The following is a 19,920-nucleotide window of genomic DNA, read 5'->3' as shown; positions in this document are numbered from 1 at the left end:
TTTTCAATAGATAGTCGAAGCATATGTGTATAACACCACATGTCAGTTCAGAATTAAATGTATCTTGGTCAGCTCCATTAAATAAAAGAATCAGCAATGTACCACACCCATGGGAAAGACACCGAGTATTGTTCCTAACCTAGTGTAATAAACATGGAACTGGTGATTATTTTCACTCATGAGAATTTCTATTGTGTGGAAGACTAAGAGACTTTCGTTATGTGAGAAACAGAACAATTCAGATGAAGTTCCTTTATTTATTTTTTGCATCACAACCAAGTAATAGATTCAACGAGGTACATTCCATTTGTCTGTGGTTACATATAAAGGCTGTTTAGTTTCATAGTTTGTGAAAGCAGTAAAAATAACAGAATCCCCAGTTCAACATACAGTTCGCAGATACAGATGCAAAGTCATCTGTATGCTCAATAAATGTATAATTCAGGACTATTATGGCTCCTAGTTTTAACACCTGTTATTTGTTTAGAACATTTTGTCACTGTACTCTCAAATCTGTGCAAGGTATCCGTGCCACAATGAACACCCTAAACCCAATGATAAAACAACTTTCTCAAATATTCACGTTGTGTAAGATCCTTTGGTAAAAGTCTGTTTTTTTTAATTAATAATGGCACTTTTTGTTTTGTATGAAGCATCCTGGAAAAAGAAAGATGGACGCTGCCTGAGAAAATCTTTCGCCAGTGGGTTCCAGATCACTTCAAAAGTGAACCCCTACTCTCCCAAGTAAAACATGTATCAAAAAAGGCATGAGGAGTACAGTTAGTAAGGTCTGCTAATTCTTTAGCAGTTTCACCTTAAGGTGATGAGGAAGTCTCCTAACTGGATAAGGCTTACCAGGACACAGGCATCTTAATGTGAATTGTGAGCAGGCCTCTGAATTTTTGCTCCTATAGAAGGATTTTCCTTATATTAAGCCTACCATTAATTGAGCTCTATGGAACCTGCGGAAGGCAGAATAAAGGAGGTCCAATATGAGAAACACCATTTATAAGATGACAGATTAGAAATGAATGCAACTCTAATGTGCTAGTGTGAGGCACTTTAGGGGGAACAGAACCTCCCGTAGAACAGAATGGTTCCTGTTTTGTTGTGCCGAATAAAAAAGAGGAAGGGGTGATCAGCCGTGAATCGCGGCACAATCCTAGCACACCGCAACATCATAACCGCTGCAGTAGCAGCAGCTGCCTCCGTTCCCTCTTCGTTGACCTCTATGAAGGATTTGTGAACAACCTCTGAAAGGACTAAATCATTGCCGGATGACATCCCAGAGAAGTCGGCCTTGCCCTGGTGAAAGGCCTCTGCCATGCCCATGCTGCTCAGAACAGGCTTTAGGTCATATTTTTCTTCCAGTTTAAACTTGGGCAAAGACAACTCAACTTCTGTTATGTCCATCATCTCTGGGTTGGTCCAGTCCACAAGCTTCTCATAGGTAATTTCTCTCTCCAGCTAAGAAAAATGAAGAATATCAGAAACAGTGAAGGAAGGTGGACATTCCATTTGTCTGTGGTTACATATAAAGGCTGTTTAGTTTCATAGTTTGTGAAAGCAGTAAAAATAACAGAATCCCCAGTTCAACATACAGTTCACAGATACAGATGCAAACTCATCTGTATGCTCAATAAATGTATAATTCAGGACTATTATGGCTCCTAATTTTAACACCTGTTGTTTGTTTAGAACAGGGATCTGCAACCTGTGGCTCTCCAGATGTTCATGAACTACAATTCCCATCAGCCCCTGCCAGCATGGCCAATTGAGCATGCTGGCAGGGGCTGATGGGAATTGTAGTCCATGAACATCTGGAGAGCCACAGGTTGCAGACCCCTGGTTTAGCACATTTTGCCCCTGTACTCTCAAACCTTTGCAAGGTATCCGTGCCACAATGAGCACCCTAAAGCCAATGATAAAACAACTTTCTCAAATATTCATGTTGTGTAAGATCCTTTGGTAAAAGTCTGTTCTTTTGAATTAATAATGGCACTTTTTTGTTTTGTATGAAGCATCCTGGAAAAAGATGGACGCTGCCTGAGAAAATCTTTCGCCAGTGGGTTCCAGATCACTTCAAAAGTGAACCCCCTACTCTCCCAAGTAAAATACGTATCAAAAAAGGCATGAGGAGTGCAGTTAGTAAGGCCTCTGCCATGCCCATGCTGCTCAGAACAGGCTTTAGGTCATATTTTTCTTCCAGTTTAAACTTGGGCAAAGATAAGTCAACATTTGTTATGTCCATCATCTCTGGGTTGGTCCAGTCCACAAGCTTCTCATAGGTAATTTCTCTCTCCAGCTAAGAAAAAGGAAGAATATCAGAAGCACTGAAGGAAGATGGACATTCTAGTTGTACTGCGCAAATCTCCTCTGAGGGACCACCACCTCCGAAACCCTCCTAAAGAAAATCTGCATCTCAACCCCTGTTCTCTGTACCCCCAACCTTCACAGGTCAGCCAGGTGGTGACAAAAGAAAGGGCATTTTCTGTGGTGGCACCCCGTCTTTGAAACACCCTCCCCCTAAACACATTGTTTTACTTGCGTTTTACTTTACGAACTTGTCAAATGGTCTGCTATTTTATGGATAAGTTGTATATTGTTTGTGTCCAATGGCTTGTTTGGTTTTAATGGCTTGTTTTGTATTGATAAGAAGATGCTATGGTTGCATAGCCTTGACTCTTTTTGCGGAAAATATTGCAAGCTGCATTACTTTCAAAATTGGCTGGACTTCACTAATCCCTACATGGGCAAACCATGCTGATGAAACTGTTTTTGGCAGCGAAACTGGTGAGCTCCAAATTTTCCCATCTACTACTTACCTGGGGCTAACTTGCTCCAACTCACATATGATAATGCCTAGGATGTTTTTGAGACTGTGGTACCAGGACTTTTGCGTTCTCAGCCTTCCAAATAACTTGCAAAGGTTTTCCTGCGCTTGCCAACTGGCTTGCGCACGTGCGATTTATTGTCTTTATTATCTTCTTGTATGTTACATGGTTTATGCAAGCTGTATGTTGTGCACTTTATTCATTGTATAAACTACTGGACACTGTTCTTGGAAGATCCACCCGACCATGCCCATTTAGTAACAAGAACTCACCTTTTCCAGGCCGGTGGAATTATCTTGGATTTCATCTGGAAGCAGGATGATCATGCTAAGCTCGTTTTCGACATAAGGGAGCTCAAGGATTTTGGTTTGATAATCTGATATGTAGGTCATGTTGAATTTTGCTTTCTTGTACATCATTTGCACGGGTTTGCTTTCATTCTAAAAGGGGACAGGTCGAAGATGTGTTAGAGATCAGCAAAGTGAGAGCAGGATGACTCAGAAAAATTCCTGAAAAAATAAAGACATGAGCTTCACATTATGAAGCAAGCATTATAGCCAGGGATGCTGACCTTCGGGGGGCCCTGGAAATCCACTGGAATTATAGCTTCTCTCCAGACGGCTGAGATCAGTTCCCTGAAGAAACGGGATGGTTTGTAGGGTGGACTCTATGGCACTGTGTATCCCACTGAGGTTCCTGCCCTCCTCAGGCTCCACCTTCAAATCTCTAGGATTTTCCCAATCTGGAGATGGCAACTCTCATTGTACCTTCACATGTGCATGTGTGCTTGTGTTATTAAGTGAATTCATGGCTGCTTGTTGCACTGTAATCCCACTTATCTGTGGGTTTACAATCAGTGTTTGACTTCCTAAAGGGCCCTTCAGGAATCAAAGTCTAATGCAAATATTAATATTCAGGACAAAGTATTTAGAGCTGAGTGAGATTCAGGACCAGAAAGACACCTGACTATTCCCCATCGCTCCTCTGACAGGCTCTTTAGGTTGGAACTGATGAATGTACAACAGATCAATGGCAAAGAAGGGTGAACTCATCTGATTTTTCTCCTCCATTGGGAGTTTATTTAATGGTTAAAGCTGATGGTGGAATAGTAGTGAGACTTTCCACAGGTGACCATAAATACATCTTCTGGGGGTAGAAGAATTCCCCTGCCAGTTAGAATGGGAATTATACACACAGGTAGATTCTGAGTCTGACAAATTAGTGTTCTACTTAAGGTAATCTCAAGAAAAAGATTTATAGGAAGTGGGCAGCTAACACGGTCAAGGTTGTATATGTACGGGTACCACCAGCCTGTTATAACCTGAAGACACTGTGAATCCATGAGCCAGTAATACCAACCCTTTTAAGGAAAGAATCTATTGTAACATCTAAGCAACTGAAGGAATTTATAAAGCCTGATGAAGAACTGTGTCAAATACTGAAATTTGTGGGGTTACCTCTTGCCTGATTTCCATACATTTGAAATATCTCCTACCCTAGCAAGTTTGTTTAACAAATTTTACTTTCATTTGAAAAGCCTGCTTCAGTTCTCTGGTGTTCTGAAAAAGATTTTAAAAAGGCTCCCTCCACCTTTCTGGAATTCTGAAGACTGAGCAGATAAGCTTTAAACACCTCATACGCTACCATCCAAGAAGCTCAGGTTAGGAGAAGGCAGAAAAAGCTGACCAGCATAGTTAACAGGTTGTCTGAGCCTTCCACAATTAGGAGGGTGAAGGGTAGGTAACAACACCCGAAGTCCTGATGACTTGGCATTACAAGTCCAGTCACAAGCCAAAAATGCATAAATGTTGATCCCCAGAGTATTTCAAAAGATTACTTTAGTTACCTTGTGCTTAAAAACTGCATCATTTTATTGCAGTACTCTCTTAATAAATCCCACACTATGCTCCTTGGGCCACAGTTTGTTTCTAAAGGAAGGACTAATTATATTTGCATTGCTACATATATTTGCCCACCACCTTGCCTTCCCTGTCAATTATTAATGGCAGCAAAAGCAAAATGTTTACCGAAGATACCTAAATTCTCCCAGAAATCACATGGGAGAGCTGGACACCTTGGAGGAGCAAATACCACCACCATGTAGGAAAGAAGGCCCTGATCTCTATAGCCAAGGCTAGCCCAATCTCGCCAGATCTTGGAAGCTATGCAGGGTTGTCCCTGGTTGGTATTTGGATGAGAGATAACCAAGGAAGTCCAGGGTCACCATGTAGAGAATGGCAATGGCGAATCACCTCTGCACATCTCTTGCCTTTAAAATCTTATGGCGTCACAAATTAGCTGCAATTGGACTAGAAAAAATGAAAGAAAGATCTAGAAATGCAAATAACATAAGTTCCTCTTCCACACTGCAGCACAGCTCTTCTAGGTTGATTTCTCGCTCTTGCTGTAATTTGCTATTTGGCATTTACAGGATTCGGTTGCAGAGTGGTCATTTGAGGATGCACAGACAGATGAGAAGAACGTTCTAACAGCTCAAGTGTACCTAGGACAGTGGCGGCGAACCTTTTGCACTCCAGATGTTATGGACTACAATTCCCATCAGCCCCTGCCAATTGGCCATGCTGGCAGGGGCTGATGGGAATTGTAGTCCATAACATCTGGAGTGCCAAAGGTTCGCCACCACGGCCCTAGGACTATCCTATTGCGGGAGGGGTCTGCTGCAGAACACGTTCCATCGCCTACCTTGTTAATTTTGAAGGACCGTTCCACTGTGCGGTCTTGGAGGAACTGATTTGCCCAGTTGCCCTTGAAGTAGATGGCATTCACCAACACCAGCCTTGTAAGAGAGTCAATTATTCCCTCAGGGAGCAGGTTTTTGATTTTACCTTTGGGAGAAATTAAACTGCTGTTAAATTTTTGTGCTTTAAAAAAAAACCCACACAATAATGCTGTAACCCACAACAACAGCAGAATATTTCTAGGATGTCACTTGTCAGCTTTATTTTTAAAAGACAATGCAGAAGTAAAAAAAAAGAATTATTTACCTGCTGTCGTTTCTTCAACCCAGGTGTTTATGTGTTTTCTAGAACCTTCTGGTTCTTTAACGAAGTTACATCTCTCTAAACTGGCATGATAAAACTTTTCACATGCATCTGTGAAAGTCTGAAAACAAGCAGAGCTATTTCAGTAGCAGAATGCTTTAGATGATAAATCACGCAAGCCATAGAAGCAGAGGTGGGATCCAACCAGTTCTCACCACTTCCCTAGAAGTGGTTACTAATTTTTTCTGAGTGCCGAGAAGGCGTTACTAAAGCAACCTCCCTGCCCAATAGGGACTGGAGGTGCGTGTGTGTGGCGGCGCCACTGTTTGAATCCCACCACCATCGGAACCTGTTATTAAAATTTTTGGATCCCACCACTGCATAGAAGCCCACTTTTGGGCATGCTACCCATTGGCTTGCTCCACCCCAAATCTCTTAAGGAGGTTCCTTGAAAGCGGGTATCTCACCCGCTGTCCCCAAAGCTAAAGATCAGTCCCGCAAACAAGCTGTGACAATGTAACATGCATTAACAAACTACCAAACCAGGGAGAGGTGGGTGGGAACGCGTCCGGCTCTGGCAAATGGAGGGAGCCAAGGCAAGGCATGGCCTTATATGGGCTGCCCGGCCTCCTCCAAGTGATGTCAGGGGGGGACCCCCCGACGTCACTGCCCATGCACCCCAGGCCACTCGCTGCGCCTGCGTGGCTGCAGAAGCAGGGCCTTGCAGGCCGGACGAGAGCTCGCGAGGCCAGGGAAGGTGGCAGCCGCCGAGGAAGCTGTCCCTTCCCCAGCAGCAATGGCGGCCGTGATAAGTCATGGCTGCCCCTTTAGAAGACAAATCTGCATCATTTATCAACAAATAACATCTCACTTAGGTTTGTAACACACATGGGAAAAATTCTGAAGTATGTAGAAAAATTAGTAAAAATTGAAATTGATTTAAACAATGATTTATTAATGGCAGGCGTGATTGAAGAAAAAAGGGTGAATAGAAGTTATGTACCAATGTACAAACTTATGATTAGAGCTGCACACATGGTGATTGCATGGGAATGGAAAGATAAAAAGAAATGGATAATCTTAAAATGGTTGAAATATGTTTGGGAACAAATTCAGCTAGAAATTTTTGAGATGATGACAAAAAATATGTTATGGCAAGAAAAACTAAGAGACATTATGAAGATATGGTCAATCTTTGAGAAACGGATGAGAGAAGCCAGATTTAACGAAGAAATATGGGAAAGAAGAATAGGAAGAATGAACTTTCTGCTGCTTGCATGAAAAAAACGAAAAAGAAGAAGGGGGAGGGAGGGGGGGAGGGAGGGAGGGAGAAAAAGGGAAAAATGTATAGTCTGATTAAAAGCATAGCATGTATCTGTTACATAATTATACTATACAATAAAAAAAATAAAAACAGGTTTGTAACACACAGATCAAAAACATATGCATTTTACTCCACCCACAATACTAGAAGGTCTGAAAAGTTATTTGCATTCTTAATTTATTGCTCCAGAAATCAACCAGTAAGCTAGCTTGCTGGCTTCGTTCAGATGTCATGAGATACCTTGATTTAATGAAACTAACCACGGTTAACTAACCATTTGAGCCCATGCCACTATAGTCAGTTCAGGTACTTCAAAGCAAGATCTGATGATGCTTTATTAACAGGGCTATTGGGAATATTTTGTGTTACAGACACAGTATCCTTGTTTTGTTTCTGGCGGAAACTGCACACCTGATGCACCTAGAGCTGACTGGAGAATGTGGTTCCAAAACAAAACTGCTCTCGCTATCAGGTGACTTTTGCTAAGCAACAGACTCGCTGTACTCTTGGCTCCAAGCGTGCCGGGCAACAGATTCTTCTCTCTGTTAGATTCAAGGTGAGTTAGCGTAACTGGACACTTGGGGGAGGGCACCATAATTTCTCTTTACATTAGAATCAACTCGTGTGTGTGTGTGTGTGTGTGTGTGTGTGTGTGTGTGTGTGTGTGTGTGTGTGAGAGAGAGAGAGAGAGAGAGAGAGAGAGAGATGGGTTAGGCTCCATCCCTCAGAATAATGCACCTTCAATCCACTTTCAATGCACTTTGAAGCTGTGTGGAATAGCACAATCCACTTGCAAACAATTGTGAAAGCGGATTGAAAGTGCATTATTCTGCATGTGTGGAAGGGGCCTAAGAGTGACCGATGGAAGCTGACAGAACATTACAGCGAGACAATTGGAAAACAGCTGTTAAGGGAGTTGAAGACTGAGGGAGTTGAAAGTGGGTCTGGCTAAGGGAAACGATGGAGAAAATGCTGCTTAAAGTTAACCGAGAACAGTTGATTCTAACAAATGATCCCAAATGCTGAAACAGGGAAGCAGCTCAAAAGTTCAACGGAAAAGACAGTTTGTCACCTCTACCAGACTTTCTTCAACTGTTATGTTCAAACCACAAACTCTGATTTGTTTAATCCTGTCAGTTGGTTATCTCAGGGCAAGAAACACACACACATATAGAGCCAAGTGAAGACCTTGGTCTGCATCTGTTTTAGGAAAGGAATACATAGTGGCCGAGTGTGGATGAACAGTGTTTGAGTTCCCAACTGGCCAGCTCTGTCTAAGTGAGGGGCAATTATTTAAGGCAGCTGGGTAGATGTGTGATGGCCTCATCTACCTGTAACCCTGAACCTGAGTCAGAGGGGTTCTGAAAGGCGGTAATGAGAAAGATGTTTCACAGTGTGGTATCTCCTGACTGAATAGGTGCCTCTTCTTGTCAGGCTACCAATTTCCTACCTTTCCTGTAACTTTCTTTTCTACCCTTCTTTTGCATGGTCTTGCCAGAAGCAAGACGTTTCTGCAGCTCCCTTCTTTGAGAGGCCATGCTAGGAAACCCTAAGTATGCCTAAACTAACCAGACTTGCACTCAACAGATGCTACAGAAACACACATTCATTAAGGTTATGCTTTCAGTAGCTTCCACTATATTGGATATAAACCTACTTAAATAAAAGGGTCCCCCTGCCATATATTTGATCCTTGGAACTTTCCTGAACCCCAATAAAATTCTAAACGCAAACAAAATGAAAGGTTTTTCAAGATGCTTCCTCTGCAACCCAGCCCTGCAGTCAGTTGAAAGGGCTTGTAGCCAGTGGTAACATTCAAATAATTTAATAACTGGTTGTTTACAAGCACCGTTTTAAAAACCGGTTCTGCCGAAGTGGTGCGAACCTGCTGAATCCCACCACTAGTCATAGCTGCCCCTTCACGTTGCTTGAATTTTTTTTTCTTTTTACCCAGGGATTACAGCAAGGGCCACAAACCTGCCCTCTGATTGAGAGGTAGGAGAACGTAACTCGACGTGTTCTTCTGGCGAGCAGAGACCATTTTCAGAAGCAGTTCTCCCACTGTGTAATCAAACAACACTACTTACCGCAAGGAAGTCGTAAGATGCTTCTCCATAGAGCCTATTGGCCAGTTTAAGCACATATTTTGTGCCAGGTTTGTTAATTTCGGAAATCAGGTTCTGGTATCCCTGGTGGATCTCTTCAGTTTTATTCACTGACAGAACCTACGGGATAATATTATTATCATCATCATTATTATTTAAGTAGCTCCCTTTCAAACTAATCCCTTTGCAATGCTGACACCGGTCCAAGAAGGACCCTGTTTACCCAAACCTTAAGGATGAAAAAAAGAGAGAAAGAATTCAGAATCTTTCCACAAACTAGGTAGACTCAGACCAAACACCTCAATAAATGAAGTCATTCAAGCTTTGTTTACTTTTTGAGGCAATAGCTATACAAAACAGATGAAGTTTGCTAGTGATAATGAGGAAGAGGCCGAAGTACACCCCCAGTCCCTCTTCCAGCCTTGGTAAGAAATGCAGCCTTGAGGAGTTTAGATGAGAAACCATCGCCGAAGAACCAATCGCTTACAGCCATATCACAAACGCAGCATCTCCTGTCCAATTCTGCTATTTACGGTTCTTTGCTTTCCATTCTGAGCCAAAATGCAGAACAGTAGGAAAAAGTTTTTAATGTATAATTTTATTAATCATGCAGCTTAAGCAGTACCTAAAAATGGGGGGGGGGGGGAACCTTACCAATTTGGCTAAAAGTGGTTAATCGATCATTTGCAGATGTGCGCTACACAGAGACACAAAACTGCAAATTGTGGAGGACAATAAATGCAGGCCTTCCGTTTTAAAAGGCATAAAATAGCTTCTGTTCCCGTTTGTGGGCCTCCCAAACCGAGGGAGTACTGGTCCAAGTTAGACATGTTGCAAAGGACTGGATTTGGGCTGATGGTTTCCCTTACAGCAGATCCTTCCCCAAAAGCTTCCAACCACCGTTTTGAAAATATGATTTGAGTGAATCTTCTACCCTGGGGTCTTCCAGCAGTTTTTGTTGGTATGTGGAAGTGACACTAGGTGGCCATGCGGAACTGACTTTCTGCTGCTCCGTACCACGGGGTATTTTGCTTTTCTCCACTTTAGGCTGAGATTTTTTATCGTGGATGACATGAAGTACCTGGTAGCAAAAGGTTAATATAAAATATCCTGAAAACAATCAAGAAATAAGCCCCCAAATTTTTAGAAAATCTTAATGCCCTCTTAAGAACATAAGAACATAAGAACAAGCCAGCTGGATCAGACCAGAGTCCATCTAGTCCAGCTCTCTGCTACTCGCAGTGGCCCACCAGGTGCCTTTGGGAGCTCACCTGCAGGATGTGGAAGCAATGGCCTTCTGCTGCTGCTGTTGCTCCCGAGCACCTGGACTGTTAAGGCATTTGCAATCTCAGATCAAAGAGGATCAAGATTGGTAGCCATAAATCGACTTCTCCTCCATAAATCTGTCCAAGCCCCTTTTAAAGTTATCCAGGTTAGTGGCCATCACCACCTCCTGTGGCAGCATATTCCAAACACCAATCACACGTTGCGTGAAGAAGTGTTTCCTTTTATTAGTCCTAATTCTTCCCCCCAGCATTTTCAATGGATGCCCCCTGGTTCTACTATTGTGAGAAAGAGAGAAAAATGTCTCTCTGTCAACATTTTCTACCCCATGCATAATTTTATAGACTTCAATCATATCCCTTTTTGTAATATATCCTCTTTTTGTAATTCCTCTTTTTGTAATTCCTATTGGTAGATGTTTTATCTCCATTACTTCCATCTTCACAACAGGCTCTCCATTCCACCTAAATATAATATTAAGCAACTATGTTCATTTTTCTTATCTATTTGTGAGCTAACATTTACTAAACGCATTTCCAAGAACTGTTACCCAAGCTCATCCTTCTAGACCTGGTGACCATGCTCCAAAGGGCAAACCACTGAATGAGGTCTTCCTATACTAGTCTATAAAATAGTTATCGAAACAAAACCCGTGCGCCATTTTCTAACACAGTCTGTGTTCTTCCACTCAATGGTACTATACAATACAACAACCTTTATTGGGCATATTAAAATAGGCTCCAGAGCGTTACGGACATTTCTGAAGTACAAATCAAAAGTACATTCAAAACACAGACAGATAAACTGTATCTAGCATTGGACATTACTTAGGAAGTTCTGTCACTTGTAAAAGAAATGTTGCTACTTTTTTGCTCAATGGTACCTTGGACAGGTCCATGGCTGTTCTGCTACTGTCTGAATGAGGGCACAACAATGCATCTGAAATTATATTCTAGACCAGTGATTCCCAACCAGGGTTCCGTGGTACCCTGGGGTGCCGTGAGCATGTCTCAGGGGTACCGCGGTAACGCTACCAGCCCCCCCTCACTTTTGCAGTGTCTTCCGCCTGTGACAGCAAGGACATGGAGCTGGCCCAGGGGCAGGACCTGCCGCAAAGTCAGCAGCCACTTCCTGCCACACAGTGCTTCCCTTCACCCTGGGAGGAGAAGGTGGTGGGGGATGAGGGTGGCAAGCAGGAATACTTAGAGGGGAAGGTGGGGGGGATGGTAGGGGCACCGTGAGATATGAAGAATGAGGTCAAGGGTACCATGACATCGAAAATGTTGGGAAACATTGTTCTAGACAATGTTAATCCAGGCAAACAAAACCTTCTGAGCAACCTTCTCACCAGGGCTCAGGAGACAGGGGCTCATTCCGCACATGCAGAATAATGCACTTTCAAACTTCTTTCAGTGCTCTTTGAAGCTGTGCGGAATGGCAAAATCCACTTGCAAACAGTTGTGAAAGTGGTTTGAAAACGCATTATTTTGCGTGTGTGGAGGGGGCCAGGGAAAGCCAAGATGGCAGCAGAACCATACCACTAACAGAATTTCAGAAACAATTTAAGAAGAGTCAGGGACCACTGCAAGGACATTTCAGATTTACTCCACAGGGCCAGCTAGGATTCCATTTTACTACCTGTCTGGAACTGCAAAGTGTATGGCAATCTCCTTGCATGCCAAGATACATGGCTGGTGGTCAGTTATGCAGTTTGTGGCAACATAAGTTATCTGCCTAGCCTACAGATGGGTCACAAGCCAGATTCAAGAAAACAACATTCTGCTGTAGCCACAACTTGAATTTAGGCAGGAACAGAAGCATACTACACTTTGGTATCACAGCATGGCCAGCAAGAGGAGAAAGCATCAACTGCAACGTTTTCTTTCTTAACAGCACTTGTCTGGACATACCTTTGACATCTGGGCTGCAGTACTGCCTTTTGCACCCTGGAAAACCATGGTCAGAGCAGCAGAAATACTCATTGGAGAAAAAAACAAGTTCTTCCGGGGATCATCTTCACTCAACTTCTTGAAAAAGCCAAGGGCAAAGGCATTGTTGGCTGCAGCGACATGCTCCATGTTGCAGAACCTACGAAATGAGCACAGATCAAAACCCTCAACCACAATTTCAGTTCTGTGACCACTTTAGCAAATGATTTGATGGTCTGAATTTCATCCCCCTGCCAATCAAGTTCCTGCAACTCATGCCTTCCTCTCCAAAACCATTTCCTGTGTGGGAGAAGCTACAGTCCCTGGAGGAGAACCCAGGGACCATTTTGGAAAGAAGTGTAGCACACATTAATCTGTTACAGGTGGACTATAAATGATGTAAATGAATAAATAAACAAATACATATATAAAATGACAATAACATAGGCACAATGCAAGCTAATTTTCACTTGGTTACTGCAGCACACCTTTGGGTGAGCCACCCTGTAAACAAAGAGGCATGAATTCCAAAACACATGGAACATTGTGGGCATGGAAATGGCAAATTGTTTCTATAGAAGCAGACCTCTCCTCCATCCTGGGTACATTCACTGCAGAAAACACTGGTGAACTCCAGTGCAGTCTCAATGACACATGGATTATGGAGTGACTTTCATCAATTACTAACCATTCATTTTTATTTGATCGTTCCTGGAAAGCTGCTTTCTAGCACAACAGCAAAACTCGCATTTGCTGATTTGAATTTTACAAGCAATTAGAAAACAAGCAAGTTTGTCCCAGACAGTATTAAAGAACTTACACAGATAAGATCTGTAGTGGTTTTCCAAATCGCCTGTAATCAGACATTCTAATCTGGGTAGTTCACATATATTTAACTTCAAAATTCTCATTCATTCAAATCTGTCAACTCAGATGAAGACACCTAGGAAGAATTCTTCCCTTTGCACAATTGCACCATTCTAACACGTGTGAATGTGTAATAGAGTTATTATTTCAGGCAATCAGTCTGTCTACCTATGTTTATTTACCTGGCAACCAACAAGCAACTCTCACTCATACATATCAAGGGATCCCCACTTTCCCTAGCATAACATAACCAGTGGGAAATTAGTGAAAACTTTTTCATAACCAATGAATTGAAATATGATTCTCGAGGCGCATTCTGTGATGGTACAAGAAGATCGGACTACACCCATTGTACCCATCAACCACTCATCTCTTTTTGAAAGACAGGTTCTTTCTCTAAACGTATCACATAAACGTAGGGGACTAGAAGGAGATATCACAACAGACATTCATATACAATCTACTAGTCCTCATGCAGACCGAAAAAATTCATTGTAAAAACTGTATCTGCTTTAAACTTCAGGATATCTAATTTGGTAGGGGTATACAGGAGAGCTCATTACAAATTTCTACTACAATGCCAAGTGTAATGTTCCTTTAGACCGATCAAACCTAGGAAAATAAGAGAAAACTAATTTAGGCGCATTTTCATCCAACATTGGTGCCTCTTTTTCATCTGTCTGATCAATATGCTTTGTAAATGAAACTACAAGCTTATCCAATGGAACATAACAAAAAGATGAGAAGAATTTTGCAAAAAAAAAGTTGTCTTTGAAAAATATAGTTGTACTCTTTGATCAAGATGAAACAAATAAAAAATTATTCTCAGAAGCTTGAAAATGGAAACACTTGATAGTGTAAAAAGAGAAAACTGGGGTGGATCTAAAAGTTAACAACATGAAAGAAGAAGAGAAGAAGAAGAGTTTGGATTTATATCCCCCCTTTCTCTCCTGTAAGGAGACTCAAAGGGGCTTACAATCTCCTTGCCCTTCCCCCCTCACAACAAACACCCTATGAGGTAGGTGGGGCTGAGAGAGCTCCGAGGAACTGTGACTAGCCCAAGGTCACCCAGCTGGCGTGTGTGGGAGCGTACAGGCTAATCTGAATTCCCCAGATAAGCCTGCACAACTCAAGCGGCAGAGCTGGGAATCAAACCTGGTTCCTCCAGATCAGAGTGCACCTGCTCTTACAAAGAATCTTACAAATCTGTCTAATTTACCTTTTAGACTCAATGTGATGCCTAAACTTGAGTCAGCATGTCTCAGTATCCAGCCATCTTTCCATCCATATATGAGCATTCCAGATTCAAAAACGAATTCACATTTTTCTATAGGCAAAACCTTTGTTGTTTCTTTGTCAGCAACCGTTGGCATTCTGGAATTTTCTGGAAAGGTCTAGTTCTAAAGTCAAATGATTCTTCAGACAGTGTTTCTGTATTACTATCTGGCATCTTTCTGGCTACATGGCAACCATTACTTCAATCAAACTGAACTGGTTCACTAATGCCAAACTTTCCCAAATGGTAACTGAGCGGAAACAGAGTTGGAAGGAGTAAAAATGTTACCTAGACTGCTCACTTTCAAACTCTTCAGGTAACCTTCTGAACATAAGTATGGCTGCTCTGAACCCATAAGCTTTGCTGCAAAGTCTGACTGATGCTCTGGGAGTGCAAACTTTTTGATTAGAAGGAATAGTCGGAAAACAATTATTATTTATCTCTTCAATTTATAGGCCCCTTTTCCCCAATAGAGACAGAATGAAAATTTATTCCCAGTGACAAATGTATTGTTACATATCAGTGATGGCGAACCTATGGCACAGGTGCCAGAGGTGGCACTCAGAGCCCTCTCTGTGGGCACGCGCTCACAGAGTTCGTCGTGTGGGGGGCGGAAAATCACCCACCCCACCCCACACACACACATCTAGGCTGGCCTTGGCCACTGAGCATAACCTGCGTGCACCGCAGTGAGCAGGGAGAACTCGGCTGGTGGGCCTGGCACCTGTGCTCCGAGTGGCTGCTGCCCGAGGGGGGGGGGCGCAGAGGAGGCAGAGATGCTAGAGAGGCACAGAGCAGTGCGCGCGGGACTTGCTGGAGGCTACAGCAGGCTGGTCCCTGCTCAAGCGGGTGGGGCGGAGGAAGAGGGAGCCAACCGTTTTTTTTCTAAACTAAAACCTCAGTATTCAGGTTCAGTTGCCGGGTTGGCACTTTGCGATAAATAAGTGGGGTTTGGGTTTCAGTTTGGGCACTCGGTCTCAAAAAGGTTCGCCATCGCTGTTATATATCGAGAAACTGGTGAAGATTAATATTGATTTGAATAATGACTTGGCTGGAATATATCTGGGAACAAGTGACACTTGATATTTTCGATATATTAACCAAAAATAAGACGTGGCAAGATAAACAGAATGAAATTTTGAAGATATGGACAATATACGTGGACTGGATGAAAGAAGCTTGAGTCGATGAAGAAATATGGGAGAAGAGGCTACAGAGAATGAACTTACTGCTGTTTGTGTGACAAAACTATGAGGAAGATGAAACGGGGGAAGGAGGGAAAAGGGGCAAAATGTATTGTTTGAAAATGTATGAAGAAGGAAATTATTATAACCCGTAAAATTCAAATGATACAATAAAAAAATTATTTTAAAAATTTATTCCCAGTGGTTGGGCCTCGTTGACTCTTATTGTGTCATGAGAAGGAATTCTTTGAAAACTGAGCCTTTTTTCACAACAGGAAGAGTCAGGGACGTAGGTGGGTTCGGGGGGGCCACACCCCCACCTGCCCCTAGGGCATGGCCCTCAAAGGTGTAGCCCCCATCTTCGATTAGCTCCTATTGGAAACAATGGAGGATGGGGGCACCCCCTTTGGGAGTCCATAACTTTGGACCCCCTGAACCAAACCTCACCGAACCCGAGTAGTATCATCAGGAGAGTCCCCCAAACAATTCCTGAAAGTTTGGTGCTGCTAGCCCAAACAATGCGCCCTCTGCAGGCCAAAAACCAAAAAAGCACTAAAATGTTTTTAAAACCCACAAACGGAGGGGCGGAGCTTTGGACATGGAGGGGGGGTTTCAAACCTGAGAACCCCCCCTTACCTACGTCCTTGGGAAGAGTGCTGATATATGCAAGGGTCACCTCTTCAGTCATGAAAGAGTTAAAATGCTGTTTGTGAGTAAACTGATACTAAGATTGGCACAGAGCCGACAGAATATCCAGTAGCACAGTTCTTTCTAGAATTTACACCCAACAATGATACCAGGGCACTGTTCAGCAGCTGTGCCCCCCCCCATCCCGACACCCTCCCTGCTGGGAGGGAGTCCCAGGAGGAAACCTTCCCTGGTCTGTGGAGGCACATGGGTCAACAGGGTGTGGACAGGCAGAAGCCAGCCCCAAAGATAAAACCCTGCCCAAGGCCCTGGACCCCACGGAGGGTGGCAGCTGCCACCGAACTGCACAGAATGCTGCCCAACCCCAACAGCCTGGAGCACAGGTGTCAAACTCACGGCCCTCCAGATGTTCATGAACTACAATTCCCTTCAGCCCTTGCCAGTATAGCCAATGCTCATGTTGGGAGGGACTGATGGGAATTGTAGTTCATGAACATCTGGAGGGCCGCAAGTTTGACACCCCTGGCCTGGAGGGATGGGCTGAGCCACGCCCGGGCTAGGCCTGACACCGCCCCAGAAGCCCAGGCCCACAGCAAGGGCCTGGTGCAGGCCCGGAAGCCCAGCTGAAGCCTCCACCCTTCTGGGGCAGTAACGGCGCAAAGGCAAAGCTCAGCCTGGTCAGAAAGAAAGGGGAGGGCCATTGGCCTGGCTAAAGGCCCTTAAAGCACAGGTGTCAAACTTGCGCCCCTCCAGATGTTATGGACTACAATTCCCATCATCCCCTGCCAGCGTTATGCTGGCAGGGGATGATGATTGCCTGTCAGTTCAGACTGAGATAAGTTACCTGTCTGCTAAAAAACTCGAGAAGGAAGGGCCAGGGGTAAAACCCATACTGGGGGAAAGGGAATAAAAAGGGTGAGAGCCTAGATGGCGGGGGAGGATGCCTCCATGTAGCTACAGCCCACCTCATTACCTGTTAGCCATGGGGAGGGTATTGGGTAGCACAGCAGCACCTTGAGGCAGAGGGAGGGCTCCTGAGACCCTCGGGTGGGGCACCCTGGGCAGCACCGCAGCTCAGGGGCTCCACAGACACGTAGTAGATTTTCTAAATCCCTCCACCTGGAAATGCACACTCTACATAAGGCAACAGAAAACAGCACATATCAAGGCATGTTTGACATCTTAATATGCTGCCGTTCCGCTCAAGAACACCCAAGGCAGCTAACAAAACATGAGTTAAAGAATTCGCACAGACGGAGAACATCTCGCAACTTTCTGCTTCATCCTCACGTTTCTTTCCTATTTAGGACAACTATCCAACCTCAGTAGGATGTAACAACTCCCAGGATAATAAATCTCAACCTCATGCTACTTACGCCTGGCAGAAAGGATTTGTACTCCACCTTTATCCTCCTCGAGGGCAGGCACACCGCTTAATAGACACTTCCAGATAAATGGCAAATGAGCACTTCTCTTTCCTCAGGGCAAGCAGCATCCAGAACTACAAAAATCCACCGCGTGCTAACCAGCTTGGGGCAATGGTTAGGAGCAGCGGACTTTTGACTGGAGAACCGGGTTTGATTCCCCACTCCTCCGCATGAGTGTGGACTCTACTTGGGTGAACGGGATTGGTTTCCACCCTCTTCCACAAGAAGCCTATTCCACAAGAAGCCTAGCTAGCCCCAGCTCTCTCTGAACTCTTTCAGCCCCACCTACCTCCCCAGGCATCTGTTGCGGGGAGAGCAAAAGAAAGAGTTTGAAAGCCACTTGGAGGCTCATTCTGCACATGCAGAATAATGCACTTTCAAACTGCTTTCAGTGCTCTTTGAAGCTGTGCAGAATAGCAAAATCCACTTGCAAACAGTTGTGAAAGTGGTTTGAAAATGCACTATTTTGCATGTGCGGAAGGGGCCAAAAAAGACTCCTTAAAAGTAGAGGAAGACACGGTATAAACCCAAGCTTCTTCTTCCAGGCATTTCTCATGGAAATGATCTATTTTTTCTGCATGCGGATGGTTTCCGGAGGGTCGCCCTGTCGGTCTGCAGGAGGAAAGGTGGAGTAGCCTCTTGAAGACCAGCAAGCTTTTCCAGGGATGACCTTGGGAAAGTCCCAAATGCATTTGGCCAGACGCAATCTGACTGTTGCGCCTGTCTCCGGAGGGCTACTGGCATTCTCTGCTTGCAGAGCCATCACCAGCGGCCGTGCCCTCCTTCCCAGGGAAGCCACGCCCTGCTTGAAGAAGACCTTCCTGCTGCCCATGCAACCGTTGCGACCCCCAGGGACCCAAACCGGACTCATCCAGGCGCCAGCGAGTCGAGCCCAGAACGAGCGCTTTGCATTGCGCCCCATTCTCAGCCAAGGATCTCCCCAGCCCTGCCAGCCAGCCCTCGGTCCCCGAACAGCTTAAGGTGGGTTGGACTCGATCCCAGCCCGGAAAGTGAAATTCCTCCCCGCCCCAGCCCCTTCACCTCGCACAGACACGCGCGCGCGCGCACACACACCTGCACAGGCGCTGAAGGGAAGCAGGCGAGCGGAGAGGCTGGACCCACCCGGCTGGAGGCGCTGTGGCTGCCGGAGAGGCGTTTCCTCCGGGCTGTGGCCGCGGGGCTCAGGCACAGGGAGGAGGAGGACGAGGAGGAGGAGAGCAGCGGGGCCAGGCGGGACAAGGGGCGAGGCCGGGGAGGGCCGCGGGTGGAGACTCGGCCGCCACCCCCCCTTAGCCCACCCGGCGCACGGCCGCGCCCTGGCCGGGGAGGCGCACGGCCTGCGTGGCTGCGCGCGTGACTCACCGCTCTCCTCCCCACGGAGCATGTGCGCACATGCTCGGGAGCAATGGCCAGGAAGGGTCAGGAAGGGGGCGCTGGACGCGGTTCTCGGCCAACACGCGGCGCCTTCTTCTGCAGGAAGGCTGAGAGCCAGCCCGCACATCTTCGCCTCTCCGGCCCGTGCGCGCCTTTCCTCGGAGGATCCCCTCCCCTCCCCTCCCCTCCATACCTTTAGGGAACTTTCTGGGAGTGAAACTCCGGCTCATTCCGCACACGCAAAATAATGCACTTTCAAGCTGCTTTCACAACTGTTTTTGCCATTCCGCACAGCTTCAAAGAGCCCTGAAAGCAGCTTGAAAGTGCATTATTCTGCGGGCGCGGAATGAGCCTCCTTCCGTCAAACTGCTGCCAACTGAGCGCCGAGGCTGCCTTGGTCTCATGCCGTTATACAGTCGAGTAGAGTGCTACCTCTTTTAACCCAACAACCGCGAGCCAGGACTTGGGGAGGATTTCCTTCCCTGTGAAATTGCCCTCTCCCATCCTGAAAAGACAGGAGCCACTGGAGTAGACAATAATGCTAACAATATTGTCTTTTCCAGTGACTTTCGTCTTTTCACCATGGGAGAGGGCAATTTTACAGGGAAGGAAATCCTCCCCAAGTCCTGGCCCGGGGTTGTTGGGTTAAAAGAGGTAGAAATCGACC

The 19,920-nt window shown here is 45.0% G+C and overlaps 1 protein-coding gene across 5 annotated transcripts; it reads right to left on the bottom strand.

The window, feature by feature from the left end:
* Window positions 1–237: 237 nt before the first annotated feature.
* On the bottom strand, window positions 238–19,540 carry LOC125438689 (serpin B6-like). 5 transcript variants are annotated; one of them, XR_007245383.1, is made up of 9 exons: window positions 18,954–19,263; window positions 12,460–12,637; window positions 10,200–10,346; window positions 9,248–9,385; window positions 5,840–5,957; window positions 5,538–5,680; window positions 3,107–3,274; window positions 1,881–2,305; window positions 238–513 (listed from the first exon to the last, which is right to left on the bottom strand). XR_007245383.1 is itself a non-coding variant. In XM_048507128.1 (8 exons), the coding sequence occupies exons 2-8, from the start codon at window positions 12,625–12,627 to the stop codon at window positions 1,063–1,065; spliced, it is 1,287 nt and encodes a 428-aa protein (XP_048363085.1). In that variant the 5' UTR covers window positions 12,628–12,637; window positions 19,447–19,540; the 3' UTR covers window positions 238–1,062. The 5 variants fall into 5 exon arrangements, 4 of the variants coding, with proteins under 4 accessions (XP_048363085.1, XP_048363082.1, XP_048363081.1 ...); XM_048507128.1 differs by lacking the exons at window positions 1,881–2,305; window positions 18,954–19,263 and adding an exon at window positions 19,447–19,540 and having other exon boundaries at window positions 238–1,467; XM_048507125.1 differs by lacking the exon at window positions 1,881–2,305 and having other exon boundaries at window positions 238–1,467; window positions 19,002–19,259.
* Window positions 19,541–19,920: the final 380 nt, after the last annotated feature.

The sequence above is a fragment of the Sphaerodactylus townsendi genome, linkage group LG09 (assembly GCF_021028975.2).
Source record: "Sphaerodactylus townsendi isolate TG3544 linkage group LG09, MPM_Stown_v2.3, whole genome shotgun sequence".
Lineage (NCBI taxonomy): Eukaryota > Metazoa > Chordata > Lepidosauria > Squamata > Sphaerodactylidae > Sphaerodactylus > Sphaerodactylus townsendi.
The sequence above is the reverse complement of the archived record's forward strand: the minus strand, read 5'-3'. Positions and strand labels throughout refer to the sequence as shown.